We start from the raw sequence: 14,763 nt of genomic DNA on the forward strand, positions 1-14,763 counted from the left end.
CTACCTACATTTTTTTGCTGGGGCAACAAAGTATAGATAATGGTGCCATTTGCTAAGTTAGAGAATTCCGGGGGAGAAAATTGTGTGCAGGGTTTGGGGTACAATACAGAATGGATGTAGGCATATTGAGTCTGAGATTCCTACTAGACATTCAAATAGAGATATCACATATCAGATTATAGATATGTACATATGTTACAAGGAAAGGTTGGGGCTGTAACTATTCACTCCAGCCGTGGTACCTGGAAGGGAGTGTAGAAAGAAGAAAAGAGTGAGTTTGGGCTTGAGCTCTGGGCTGTGCCACCATGCAGAAGTCAGGGAGGAGGAGGAGGAGGTGAGGGGAGCCAGGAAGAGCCAGCTAGCACCTGGAGGAGACACCAGGGGAACGTGGCATCAGTCAGAAGGGGGACTTTTTCAGGAAGGAAGGATGCTGAGTGCTGCTGGAAGGTGAATAGGAGGAGGCAAAAGCCACTGTTTGATTTCATCAGGTGGATGTCAGAGACCTTGAAAAAAAGTGGGTTGAATCCAGTGACTAAAAGAGTTGAAGAGTCAATGGTACCTAAAGCGGTGGAAGCAACAGTGTAGAGTTACTCCTGGGTGTATTTCTGCAGCTGCATCCGAGAGGTTGGTCGGCAGTGGACAGGGCGCTATGAAGTGTCTCGAGCCTTCTCGTGTTGCCACCTGCAACACCGATTGTCCTCCGGGTGCTTGGCGATGCGGTTGATATGGTGAGTTGAGTGTGGTCTTGGGAAGCATCTGAATCTGTTGGCTGAGTTATCAGGGAAAATAAAGTAAACTGAGATTATATATATTAATGGAAACGTTTCTGTGTTTGGCAAATACTTTAAATGGATAAGGCTAAAAACCAACAAGTTGAGAGGGTACTTGTTGCCACCCATCCTTTTCCAAATTGTGGCCTTCAGGGATCACACTTTGTCTTTACTTTTCTACGAACTTAGATCAGCTGTGAAGTAGCACAGGTCTTCCCTGTAGACCTCGGTTCTCCCGCCTTTATGACTGAGAACTCTTGAACCTCAACTTGGTCCATGTCGAACTGCAGCACAAATTCCTGGCTTTGGTCATACATGAAGGTGGAAGCTTTGCAGGGTTCCACTAGGCACCTGAAGTGTCACGTTTGTTTCTGACATGGCAATCAGGCAGTTCTCACTGTAAACACTAAATAACAGCACAGAACATCTTAACTTCAGGTATTCATTGGAAAATTCAACCATGGTTTGATTTTATCTGTAACTTCAAAAGCTGTCTTCAGCTGTCCATCATTTAGATATCATTTAGATGTCCCTCAGGGACTTTGGGGGCATTATTAACCATCTATTCTTTCAAGGCTTTTTTTTTTTTTTTTTGATACAGAGTCTTGCCCTGTCACTCAGGCTGGAGAGCAATGGCACAATCTCAGCTCACTGCCACCGCCGCCTCCGGGGTTCAAGAAATTCTCTTGCCTCAGTCTTCCGAGTAGCTGGGATTACAGGTGCGCACCACAACACTTGGCTAATTTTATTGTATTTTTAGTAGAGACAGGGTTTCCCCATGTTGGCCAGGCTGGTCGCAAACTCCTGAGCTTGTGATCCACCCACCTCGGCCTCCCAAAGTGCTGGGATTGCAGGCATGAGCCACCATGCCTGGTCATTTTTGTATTTTTAGTAGAGATGGGGTTTCACCATATAGGTCAGGCTGGTCTCGGACTCCTGACCTCGTGATCTGCCCGTCTTGGCCTCCCAAAGTACTGGGATTACAGGTGTGAGCCACCATACCTGGCCTCTTTTCGAGGCTTCTAAACTCTATCCCCAAATTAAAATAGATTGCCAAGGAACATCATTGCTTCTGTTACAGTCTCTGTGTAAGTACCCTCAGTGAATTTGGTTTTAGGGACAGCATTGGCTTTTGAAGAGAACTGATGTAACAAATACTAGATTTTAGAAAATTGTTGTACTTCTATTTCAAAGGTAGAATTGACAACATGGTACACTTTGCTACCCGATACTTTTGATGTATGATGCACCTAATGCATTTCTCCTAAAATTCATTTCCACTGAATTTAATAGAAATTCCAAATGAAATTAATTTCATAGGAAAATTTCATACAGAAAATTTATTAGGCTTTCCTTAAGCAGAGAATTAGAAATGTGTAACGCAATTTTGTCAGCTAAAGTAACAGCTTGCCATGGGTTCATAATAGATCTATTTTTTAGTTATTTTTCTTGGGTTCTTCTTTCTGAAAGCGAGTTTCTCTGCCAGATTTTTTTTTTTTTTTTTTTTTTGAGATGGACTTTCTGTCTTTCGCCAGGCTGGAGTGCAGTGGTGTGATTTCAGCTAACTGCAACCTCCGCCTCCTGGATTCAAGTGATTTTCCTGCCTCAGCCTCCTGAGTAGCTGGGATTACCGGCATGCACCTCCACACACAGCTAATTTTTGTATCTTTAGTAGAGATGGGGTTTCACCATGTTGGCCAGGATGGCCTTGATCTCCTGACCTCCTGATCCGCCCTTCTCAGCTTCCCAAAGTGCTGGGATTACAGGCGTGAGCCACCACATCCGGCCTCTCTGCCAGAATATTAAAGTTCTACCTAACGTAATAATTTAACAAGCATTGTACATATTATTACTATATTAATTATTAATTAATATAAAATTATTAATAATCTTTAATTATTACCAATTATTGATTGACTATTAAATAATTCATTTTAATTGATTAATAATGATTGTTAAATTATTGTAGTCTTGGGTAGTAAAGAGACTGCATACTCAGCTTTGATGTGTAAATGCCATTGTCTGCTTCCTGGTTAGTGGCTCTAGGGAGGCTCTGGCAGAGTTAAGTGCTTTTGTTCTTAACGTGGCCCCGCTCTTCTTCTGTAGACTGCACACAATTTGCTGTGCCACACATGTATTGGTCTGTTTTCACACCACCATGAAGAAATACCCAGGCCTGGGAAACCTATAAAGAAAAGAGGTTTCATTGGCTCACAGTTCTGCAGACTGCACAGGAAGCACGGTGGCTTCTGGGCAGCACAGGAAGCACGGTGGCTTCTGGGCAGGCCTCAGGAAACTCAGTCATGGCAGAAAGTGAAGCAGGCCCATCTTCTATGGCTGGAGCAGGAGGAAAGGGTGGGGCATTGCTACACACTTTTAGCAACCAGATCTCAGGAGAACTCATTCACTGTGCAGTACCAAGGTGGGATGGTGCTGAAGCATTCATGAGAACTCTTTCCCCAGGATCCAGTCACCTTCCACTGGGCCCCACCTGCAACCTGGGGATTACAATTCAACCTTCAGTTTGGATGAGGACACAGATTCAAACCCTATCTATCAGCACACCACTGGATAGTTCCCTAAAGGTGGCAGAGACACATCTCCACTGAATGTTATGCAATTTCTCTCTTTTTTTTGAGCCAGACTCTCGCTCTGTCACCCAAGCTGGAGTGTAGTGGCACAATCTTGACTCACTGCAACCTCCGCCTCCTGGGTTCCAGCGATTCTCCTGCCTCAGCCTCCCTAGTTCCTGGGAGTAGCTGGGATTATAAGTGCGCCCTGCCACTCCTGGCTAGTTTTTTGTATTTTTGTAAAGACAGGTTTCACTGTGTTGCCCAGGCTGGACTTGAACTCCTGAGCTTAGGCAATCCAGCTGCCTCAGCCTCCCAAGGTGCTGCGATTACAGGCATGACACCATGCCTGGCGCTGCAATTTCTTTTGACTCTGGTTTTGCTGGGTAACAACAAAATAAGAAAGAATATACCCAAATACTATTATTCACCATATTTCTTCTTTTTATGTATTTCTGTTATTTTGTATACACTTTATTGTAGTAGGCCATTTATGTTAAGTGTTAAATTGTAAATAGTAGTTTTGATAGTATTTCAGAGACAGCCATACCCTTCCTGGCACAAGGGAGAATGTTATAAAAATGAAAGCAAAGCATCTTTAGTGGACACTGGTTAGTTATCAATTGCCAGTCCTTCCAGGGCAGGGAATGTGCCTGTCTGCTTACACAGCCCCAGGACCTAAGATTAGACTTGGAACTCAGTCCTTATTTGTTGAATGAATAAATGAGTATATAGATGACCTGTTATTTTTATTTTTTTAATCTCAGAATTTCTTCTTACCCCTGATGAGTTAAAAAATCACATAAAAAATTATACATCAGTCCAAATCGCAATTTGCCCATGTAGTTAATGTGTTTCTTGTTAAAATTTATTAATATAAGATGATCTGGTGTTCTTTTAAGAAAAACAACTTTGTAATGCAAACTCACAGACAAAGATGAACAAAAAACAGTGATTACTCTTAGTAGCCATAATATTTGGTTTATTGTCTGTGTTGGTAATAATTTCTGCTGTGTTTTCATACAATGAAGTGATGTTTCTGCTATTTATTTTAGTTACATTGGAATTTGTTATATTTATTTCTTTGTTTTCCTTTTGATAAGAGAAGTACGCGCTTAGTTATTTATAAAGATGTTTGGACTTCACATGTGAGCAGTACAGTGGTGACATGCTGGGTCGCTCTGGTCTTTGCTTAGCTGTATTTATAGAGTGGATATTACTGAGCAATTAAGTTTTAATGTCTGAGAATCTCCCGTTTTCATTTCTGGAAACTGGAAAGGATTAGGTAGCATGCAAGCAGAAGAAATTGAACTGAAATACCTGTGTTTAATAGAGCTGAGCTTTTTTGTAAGCATATTCAAGCCTAGGTCAACATGCAGCTTGTTTTCCCTCTCACCACCTGGAATTTAGTCTCTGTGGGTTAATGTCTTTTAAAAGGGAAATGTGTTCTTAACTACACACTTTTAGTAATTTATTGCTTGTCTTCGTGCCTTGGTTAAATAGGCCGTATTAGATAGTTCCCTCCTGCCCCTTTCTTTATGAGACAGCTAGAGCAGTGCTTTTAAAACCTTACTAACACGTGGATCACCTGCAGATCTTACTGAAGGGCAGATCCTGGTTCAGTGGGTCTGGGTCTGCTCAAGCTGACAGGTGACGTCCATGCTGCTGGTCCTGTGACCCAGCATTGGGTCCCAAGGATGTAAAGGAGCTAGAGGATCCCCTGTAGTGTTCGAGGTGGAGATGGGACAGCATGCAGTGATATTAGTTACATGGAACGTTTAAAGATATGGAGCTGTTTTGTCAGTGTTTTATACATCTTCAACCAGTTAGTCAATACAGTAATCCTCTGTGGAACTGTGGCTTGAACACTTTCAGTAAATTGCTCAAGGTCGCAGTGCTTGGAAATGGTAATTTTTTTTGTTTGTTTGAGACAGAGTTTTGCTCTCTTGCCCAGGCTGGAGTGGCACCATCTTGGCTCACTGCAACCTCTACCTCCTGGGTTCAAGCAATTCTTGTGCCTCAGCCTCTGGAGTAGCTGGGATTACAGGTGCATGCCACCATACTTGGCTAATTTTTGGTTTTCACAGAGATGGGTTTCACCATGTTGACCAAGCTGGTCTCAAACTCCTGACCTCAAGTGATCTGCCCACCTCAGCCTCCCAAAGTGCTGGAATTACAGGCCTGAGACACTGCCCGGCCAGAAATGATGAATTTTAAATTTGAATTCAGCTCTTCTTCAATTCGTAGCCCACTCTTTCTACCATCTACTTACAAAGATAGCCTAGAGAATATTTTTTGTCTTCTATAGCTGTAAACCTTGATATGGGTATTCTATGACCACCTATGTGTTTTGAAAAGACTAGTGGATAAGGCAGTGGATTTTACTGCTAACCTTGCTGCACTGTAGCTGTGTAACCTTGGGTAAGGCAGTCTCTTTACCTGTGAAAGAATGGAAAGATCACCTAAATAAAGTACTCAGTATGCACTCAATAAATATTAAATACTGTTATTATGGGTAAGGCAGTCTCACCTGTGAAAGAATGGAAAGATCACCTAAATAAAGTACTCAGTATGCACTCAGTAAATACTAAATACTGTTATTATTCAACAAGCATTTTTTTTTTTTTGAGACGGAGTCTTGCTCTGCCCCCAGGCTGGAGTGCAGTGGACATGATCTTGGCTCACTACAACCTCCACCTCCCGGGTTTAAGCAATTCTGCTGCCTCAGCCTCCTGACTAGTTGGGACTACAGGCATGTGCCACCACACCGGCTAGTTGTTTGTATTTTAATAGAGACAGGGTTTCACCATATTGGCCAGGATGGTCTTGATCTCCTGACCTTGTAATCCACCCGCCTTGGCCTTCCAAAGTGCTGGGATTACAGGCGTGAGCCACCGTGCTGGCCTCAACAAGCATTTTTGACACTGATCAGTAGCATTCATTAAAAGCATAACTTGGCTGAACCTTGAACACACTGAGTGAAAGGAGCCGGACACAAAAGACACATGTTGTATAATTCCTTTCAGACAATATATTCAGAATAGAGAAATCCATAGAATAGAAAACAAATTAGAAGTTACCAGGAATAGAGGCGAGAGGGGCATGGGGGCTGATTACTTAATAGGTACAGGATGTTTTCCTGGGGTGATGAGAACATTTTGAAACTAGAAGGGGTGCTGGCTGAACAGCATCATGATATGAAATGCCATTGAGCTGCACACTTGAAAATGGTTAATTTTATGCCAGTTTCACCACACTTAAAACAATGTCATATATGGAAAATTGCTTTGTTAAGGCAGTACCACAACTACTAAATAAGTTTGTATTTTTAAAAGAACTTTATGGAATTATAGGAAGCATTGCTTGATGTTGTGAGATGTGTTGGAAATACAGAGGAATAGCTTATTTTGGAACAGCTATTGTTGCCTTGAAATTTTGCCATTTCAAGCTGGTCTCTTCAGAAGACTCGACCTCCTTTATTTTCTGGCTCGAAAATGCTTTGGACATAAGTACCCAATTATTTTGTTGTTAAAAATTATACCATTGGCGTCCCCAATTTTGTCTCCTGAAGTTCAGTGTAACCTAGAAATAAACTGTTGTCACACTATCGCATTAACTGCATGGGTACTTGTCATTAATAATGATGTATAATGTCTTCATGTGGCAGAAATACTAACTAACCTTTCTCTTGTCATTAATCTGTAAAAAGATGGATGTGGCCGGGCGCGGTGGCTCAAGCCTGTAATCCCAGCACTTTGGGAGGCCGAGGCGGGTGGATCACAAGGTCAAGAGATCGAAGCCATCCTGGTCAACATGGTGAAACCCCGTCTCTAGTAAAAATTACAAAAAATTAGCTGGGCATGGTGGCGCGTGCCTGTAATCCCAGCTACTCAGGAGGCTGAGGCAGGAGAATTGCCTGAACCCAGGGGGCGGAGGTTGCAGTGAGCCAAGATTGCGCCATTGCACTCCAGCCTGGGTAACAAGAGTGAAACTCCATCTCAAAAAAAAAAAAAAAAAAGATGGATGTTGGTTTAAACCCAGTTGTTGAATTCTGTGCTTTTAACACAGAATTTATATTATATTCTATCATTATATTTATATTCTATGCTTTTAACACAGACAATATTATACTGTCTAGTTGAGGAAGAATCACAAATCTTTTTCTTTCTTTAGAAAAATCTGAAACAGCATAAAAATTAGCAAAGTCTGATAAATGTTGTCTGAGAAAATCGATTACTCTAACAACTAAGACAAAGGATCTATAAAATCTGATGAGAAAAACCTTTGTAATTGAGTTTTATAATTTTGTTAGCTTAAATCAGTAAAAAATTAATAATTATTACTTTTGTTATTCTTTTTTTTTTTTTTTTTTTGAGACGGAGTTTCGCTCTTGTTACCCAGGCTGGAGTGCAATGGCGAGATCTCGGCTCACCGCAACCTCCGCCCCCTAAGTTCAGGCAATTCTCCAGCCTCAGCCTCCTGAGTATTACAGGCACACGCCACCATGCCCAGCTAATTTTTTGTAGTTTTTAGTAGAGACAGGGTTTCACCATGTTGACGAGGATGGTCTCGATCTGCCGACCTGGTGATCCACCCACCTCGGCCTCCCAAAGTGCTGGGACTACAGGCTTGAGCCACCGCACCCGGCCTACTTTTGTTATTCTTAAGGAAGAAATTTGCAAATGCTGAGTGTGTTTCTACACCTTCCATAAACACCTACAACCATACTTTTACCAAAATTGGTGGAGTGAAGGGTGGATGCAGGAGACAGTGGCAAAAACATCCCAATCACTTTCAATGTGTCTAACTTTACTCCTAAAGTATCACCCAGTAAAGTGGAACGTAAAACATACTTTTGAACTGTTTGAAATTAACTACACTCCTGTGGCTTACATCTGTGGGACAAGTTTCTAACTGTCAGATTTGAGTTTTAATTAATCAAGTGGTATTTTACAGCAGCAGTCCCCAGCCCTTTTGGCACCAAGGACCAGTTTTGTGAAAGACAATTTTTCCAGGGACTGGGGGGTTGGGAGGGTGGGGGAAGAATGGTTTCAGGATGACTCAGGCACATTAGATGTATTGTGCACTTTCTTATTATCACGTTGTAATATATAATGAAATCATTCTACAGCTCACCATAATGTAGAATCAGTGGGAGCCCTGAGGTTGTTTTCTGCAACTATACAGTCCCGTCGGGGGGTGACGAGAGACGGTGACAGGTCATCAGGCATTAGATTCTCATAAGGAGCTTGATCCCTCACATGCACAGTTCACAACAGGGCTGGAGCTCCTATGAGAATCTAATGCCACTGCTGATCTGATGGGGGGCGGAGCTTAGGTGGTGATTCAAGCAATGGGAAGCGGCTGTAAATGCAGATGAAGCTTGACTGGCTCACCTGCCAGTCACCTCCTGCTGTGTGGCCCAGTTCCTAATAGGACACAGACTGGTACCGGGACCCTGTTTTACACAACATGGAGTCTTTTGTATGCAAAGAATATTGTTGACTTTTGTGTGCCACAAGGAAGCAACCCCACCCTCCCCACCACATTCCCACAGGTAATCTTAGTCCCACAACTGCAGTTGAATTTTGCCGTATGGTGGGTGGTAAGCTGTGCTGGGTGGTGTACTTGGATAAGGCTGGCTATTCAGAAATTTGGAATAAACTTAGCGTTATGATTAACAGTAATGTTGCCTATCAAAAACTGTGAATGTTGACAAATGTTTTCAACACAATCACTAACGCTTTCCAGTGAGTTAAGTCAGCTTCCTGCTGCAGTTGTGCTTTTCACACCCGGAGGGAGTCATGATGAAATGTGGTCATTTTTTCAGGCCCAATTTTAAATTCCTCTTACAGATTGCCTCCTCTCCCCGCAGTTTTCTCTTATCACGTATACATTAAAATAATTGCTTGTTGTTTTCCCTCTTTAGGTTTTTTTTTTTTTTGAGAAGTCAAAAATTGAGTACCTCGTTCAGTGTTTTTGCTTATGAAATACTTTGTGAATAAATTTTTTCCTAGCTGAAGAAAATTTCTTAGGCAGTTAAGAAAATACTAATAAATTAATGAATAAATAAGAATTAATTTGATTGATCCTAACAGGAGATGTAACATTTACTGATATTTAGTTGTAATCCCTTTGATCACTCAGAAATTTCTAATTATTCTTTGAGGAATAAATAGGAAGTTGAGAGGGCTGGGCACAGGGGCTCATGCCTGTAATCGCAACACTTTGGGAGGACGAGGCAGGTGGATCGCTTGAGGTCAGGAGTTTGAGACCAGCCTGACTAATGTGGTGAAACCCTATCTCTACCAAAAAAAAATTTTTAAACCCACAAAACAAAAAATTTAGCCAGGTATGGTGGTGTGTGCCTGTAATCTCATGGAGGCTGAGGCAGGAGAAATGCTTGAACCTGGGAGACGGAGTCTGCAGTGTGCCAAGATGGCACCACTGCACTCCAGCTTGGGCGACAGAGGAAGAATCTGTCTAAAGAAAAGAAATAGGAAGTTGAAATCAGCTTGCGGAAGCACTGCAAGCACTGGCCAGCCCTTTACTCAATCATAGTGTACATTTTTCATTCACGAGGAACTGTAATGTAATCTGTGGACTTTGGGTGGTAATGATGTGTCAGCGTGGGAGGACTAGGTCTGACACGTGCTCCAGTGGTAGACACTGAGATGCATGTGTGGGGCAGGAGGCGTATGGGAGCTCTCTGTACCTTCCGCTTAATTTTGCTGTAAAGCTCAAGTGGCTTTAAAAATATGAATTCTTGCCGGGCGTGGTGGCTCACCCCCGTAATCAATCCCAGCACTTTGGGAGGCCGAGGCCAGCGGATCATGAGGTCAGGAGATCAAGCCATCCTGGCCAACATGGTAAAACCTGGTCTGTACTAAAAATACAGAAAATTAGCTGGGTGTGGTGCTGCACACCTATAATCCCAGCTACTCAGGAGGCTGAGGCAGGAGAATCACCTGTACACGGGAGGTGGAGATTGCAGTGAGCCGTGAGCCGAGATTGTGCCACTGCACTGCAGCCTGGCGACAGATCAAGACTCTGTCTCAAAACAAACAAGCAAACAAAAAAATATATATACGTATAAATTCTTTAAAAACAGCTACACAAGAAAACGTGCTTTCTATAGGTTAATTTGCACATAGACACATTAATATAATAGATATGTTAATTCGAACATAGATACATGAATTTGAACACTTCAGGGTTGCTTTTATTTTGAGATGAAGTTTCTCTCTTGTAGGCCAGGCAGGAGTGCAATGGTGTGTTCTTGGCTCACTGCAACTTCCCCTTCCCGGATTCAAGCGATTCTGCTGCCTCAGCCTCCCCAGTAGCTGGGATTACAGGCATGCGCCACCATGCCTGACTAATTTTGTATTTTTAGTAGAGATGGAGTTTCTCCATGTTGGTCAGGCTGGTCTTGAACTCCCAACCTCAGATGATCTGCCCACCTTGGCCTCTCAGTGTGCTGGGATTACAGATGTGAGCCACAGTGCCAGGCCCACTTTAGGTTTTTATGATACTCTATACTACAATAAACTGAATAAATCTGCCTCACAAAGTAGTTGAAAGAACTCTGATGCTCTCACTGCTCCTTCCCTGCCTTGAACCGGAAGTTGTATCCAGTGCAATAAGATGAGAAATAAAATGTGCATACAAATCAGAAAAGAAGAAATGAAGCAGTTTCTATTCACAGACTCAGTTCCTATTTAAAGTCATCAGCAAGGTTTGGATTTTATGAATGATAATATTAAAATATTTTTAAAGACCATCATTTTCATTACAGAATGTCTTATCTACAAGATGCTGAATTCCTTTTGCAGCAGATGCTGAATTCACTCCACCCTTCTTATGAGAAAGATGTTGGGCCAATGTTTTTAAATTTGCTGATAGCCTTGCCTGTGCTTTTTCAAAGATTTTCACTGTTTTGAACACTCTACTAAGGTGAAGATGTGTTTGGCCAATGAAATTTCTAGAGCAAAGTGTTTACACTGTATTTCTGATTTGATGATTTTAATACAATTGAATTAGTGTTTTCTCCTATCTCTATACAATATCAATTCCTGGATGCCTATGTAAATTAAATTTATTAATTTACTGACACCAGAACTCTACTTTAGCCTCTTATGGTTTTATTTTCTTAACACTTAGAAAGGTATAAATTCAGAGGACATAAATTTTCTCCATAAGGTTGTTTAAATTTGGTTGACATTTGAACATGGATTATATTTGAACTTAAATGTCACACACATTTTTAAGGCTGGTTCCCTGGCTTCTGTCATTGGTACATTGCTTTTCTCATTGTACTGTTCTTTTATGTTTCTTATTGTGTGAAATGAACCTGATTTTGAAACTTCTTACATTTTATTTCCTGGGCTAATTATATGAGTTTGTGGGAAACCTCACGTATTGTTAGTATATCTCTTTAAATAACATGCATTGAGGCTGAGGTCAGTGGATCACTTGAGGCCAGAAGTTCGAGACCAGCCTAGCCAACATGGTGAACCCTATCTCTACTAAAAGTACAAAAGAAAATTAGCCAGATGTGGTTGTGGGCACCTGTAGTCTTAGCTACTCAGGAGCCTGAGGCAGGAGAATCGTTTGAACGTGAGTGGCAGAGGATGCAATGAACTGAGATTGCAACACTGCACTCCAGCCTGGACAACAGCGTGAGAGTCTGTCTCAAAAATAATAAACAATAAAGATGAATTACGTAATCCAGCTTTCTTATTTTAGCTCTAAAATTCTGGTGTATGAAGACAGATTTTCAGGGAGTTTGGTCCTGGAGTAGAGATGGCCGCAGAACCTCAAATATTACTGAATTAAAAAGGAAAACATTGTTGATTATTTAAAAGTGGGAAGATTCAGATACTGAGTATGATGATGATGATGATGATGATGATGATGAGGATGATGATTTAAGCTTGTTTATGGGACATTTTACTCTTCCAAAGTCTCGGAAGGAATTTCAAGTGTGTTCCGGAGGACTTCTGAAAATATTAGCCAATGTTAGAAAGTCGCAAGCCAAAGGAGTTGCTTTTGAATTTAGGCTTGTGATCCGTCTTCTTGTAATTCATTGTTTTAATTAATACAATTCTGGAATATTTACAGAGGACTATTTATAAAACACTTCATAAATGAGAAACTTGGAATTTTAAATCTATATATAATATTTCATATGTTTAAAAAGCGGATAATGTTTAAATATTTGGCCTCACAAGAATAATGACTCACATTTCTTGTTATCATGAGACTTCTTCTTAACCAAGTTTTTATTACCATTCATAATGTTTATGCAACATGAAGATTCTGAAGGCACTTTGTAGAGAACACATCTATTTCAGATCTGTGGCTTATATCACTGTTGAAGTTTTTGTTTTGTTTTTGCTGTGTCTTCAAAGTGACTGTTGGTTTATTGCCCACTAAGCCTAATAAATCTATAGTAAATCTGCTTATTGTATCACTTGCAGGTGCTATGGTCTTTAGAATCGGGTCACTGGATTTCTGAGGAGCCGTTTGAACTCTCTAACCACTTCCCTGCAGCTCCTGTAAGTCAGATATTGTTTTATGCAATTTGGTGTTCTCAGGAAATTAATAAAAACATAAGGGTAGATTAAGGTCTATCGAGTCAGGTACAATTATGCCCATAATTAAAAAGACATTCACAGAAATTAACACCTTTTATCAATTTATTTGTGAGAACAAATGTGAGAACCTGAGACCGTTCTGCAAAAAGTAGTCAGGAATGCAGTCCAAAGAAAATTTAATGATGAAAGTCCTCAGAATCGAGAAAAACAAAAATGAAAAAGACTAAAATCTTGGGAAGGTGGTCTTATGTCTTGCCTGATGTTTTTACTGTTAATAGAGATAGAACTGATTGGTATAAAAATTACGGCTTGTTAGCGCTGTGGTCACAGTCTTTGTATTTTTATGACTTTCCTAAATTCCACTTCAACTTTCAAATGCTTAATGGAAAAGCTCCAGGTTCTAATTTATTTGTTTTAAGATTAAGTAATAATTAAGTGGATAATTTAAGGTTTGGTTGGATACAGGAATGTTTAGAAGTTGCCTTTCATGTTCGAAAATGTTAAATGGTTTGTGACAGCTTATTCAGAAGATTAATATCTGAAAGGTAAATGGTGATTTTGTGTCTGCCACCAGTATGGTTATTTAGTTGTGGAGTAGGCTGTATGGCTATAACACAGCAAGCAGTTGAATTACGCTCTCTGATTACTGTAGTTATCTAGGTTGTTGGGTTGGTTTGTTTTCATTTTTAAGATTACTGTTTGATTTCCTTTCAGCTTTATAAATGTTTTTTTAAGGAGAGAAAAAATTCCTCTAAGCAAGACTGTTTGAAATACTGTGTAAGAACCTGAAGTGTAAAGTAAAAACACAAATTCCCCCCACTCTCTGTCATAAGAGATTGTATGTAACACTCAATGACATCATGAGATTTGACCTTGAATTTCATTTCACCTGCCTACATGGAGAATTGATATAAATTAAGTGTGGTGTTGCCAGTTTCTCCTCCATTATCGTTTCCCTGCCTAAGTATCCATCATTGTTGTCATTGGGGTATCACAGAAACTTGCTGTTGTCTTTGAGGCTGTGAAATTTTCTTACTTTCAGTTGTTTTGCAGATTGATACAAGGCCATGATACCATTGTTGAATTCATAAAGCCTTCTTAAATGTAAAGTAGATACAGTTGTAAGAAGGGGAGATTCTCGACTCAGTTGAACAGTTGTTGGAAAAGTGCACCTTAGTGGAAATAACACAGCCTTGACTTTGCCAGAGTCCATCATTGGCTCAAAACATGTAGCAACACCTGTGTGTTCTAAAACTACATCGGGGGGAGAAGAAGTTGAGGGGAAATAAATTAGATTTTAAAATTGAATAAAGAAAAAATAGTGGTAAACTTTAAGGTAAAGACAGACATATAGTAATGCCGGTTGCAGACTGGACTCTGAACTTCCTTACAAATGACTCAGAAAGGAATATATGAGAAATTTCCTTTAAATTATAAAGCTTTAAACAAATCTTCATTAGTATTAATCATACTATGAAAATTTCAAAAGGAATTAAAACTCTAGGAGTTCTGTAGTCCTGAGTATAAAGCTGTGTTCTCAAATTTTCTTTTTCTTTTCTTTCTTTTTTTTTTTTTTTTTTTGAGACGGAGTCTTGTTCTGTCACCCAGGCTGGAGTGCAATGGCGTGATTTCAGCTAATGGCAACCTCCACCTCCCCAGTTCAAGCAGTTCTCCCTGCCTCAGCCTCCCAAGTACAGGCACCTGCCACCATGCTTGGCTAATTTTTATATTATTTAGTAGAGATAGGGTTTCACCATGTTGGCCAGGCTGGTCTTGAACTCCCAACCTCAGGTGATTTGCCTGCCTGGGCATCCCAAAGTACTTTGG

At 40.6% G+C, this 14,763-nt stretch overlaps 1 protein-coding gene across 7 annotated transcripts in view; it reads left to right on the forward strand.

The window, feature by feature from the left end:
- Window positions 1–14,763, forward strand: part of MCPH1 (microcephalin 1) — a 244,677-nt gene that overhangs the window by 86,083 nt on the left and 143,831 nt on the right. For 5 of the 7 annotated variants that reach the window (XM_078347075.1, XM_002756753.7, XM_008979007.5 and 2 more), the window contains one exon: window positions 12,820–12,897. In XM_078347075.1, coding sequence (XP_078203201.1) covers window positions 12,820–12,897 — 78 coding nt within the window. Of the gene's footprint in view, window positions 1–1,371; window positions 1,490–12,819; window positions 12,898–14,763 lie in introns of all 7 variants that reach the window. The other 2 variants (XR_013525428.1, XM_054243665.2) reach the window with 1 other exon arrangement.

Source organism: Callithrix jacchus, chromosome 13 (genome assembly GCF_049354715.1).
Source record: "Callithrix jacchus isolate 240 chromosome 13, calJac240_pri, whole genome shotgun sequence".
In the NCBI taxonomy this organism is placed as follows: Eukaryota; Metazoa; Chordata; class Mammalia; order Primates; family Cebidae; genus Callithrix; species Callithrix jacchus.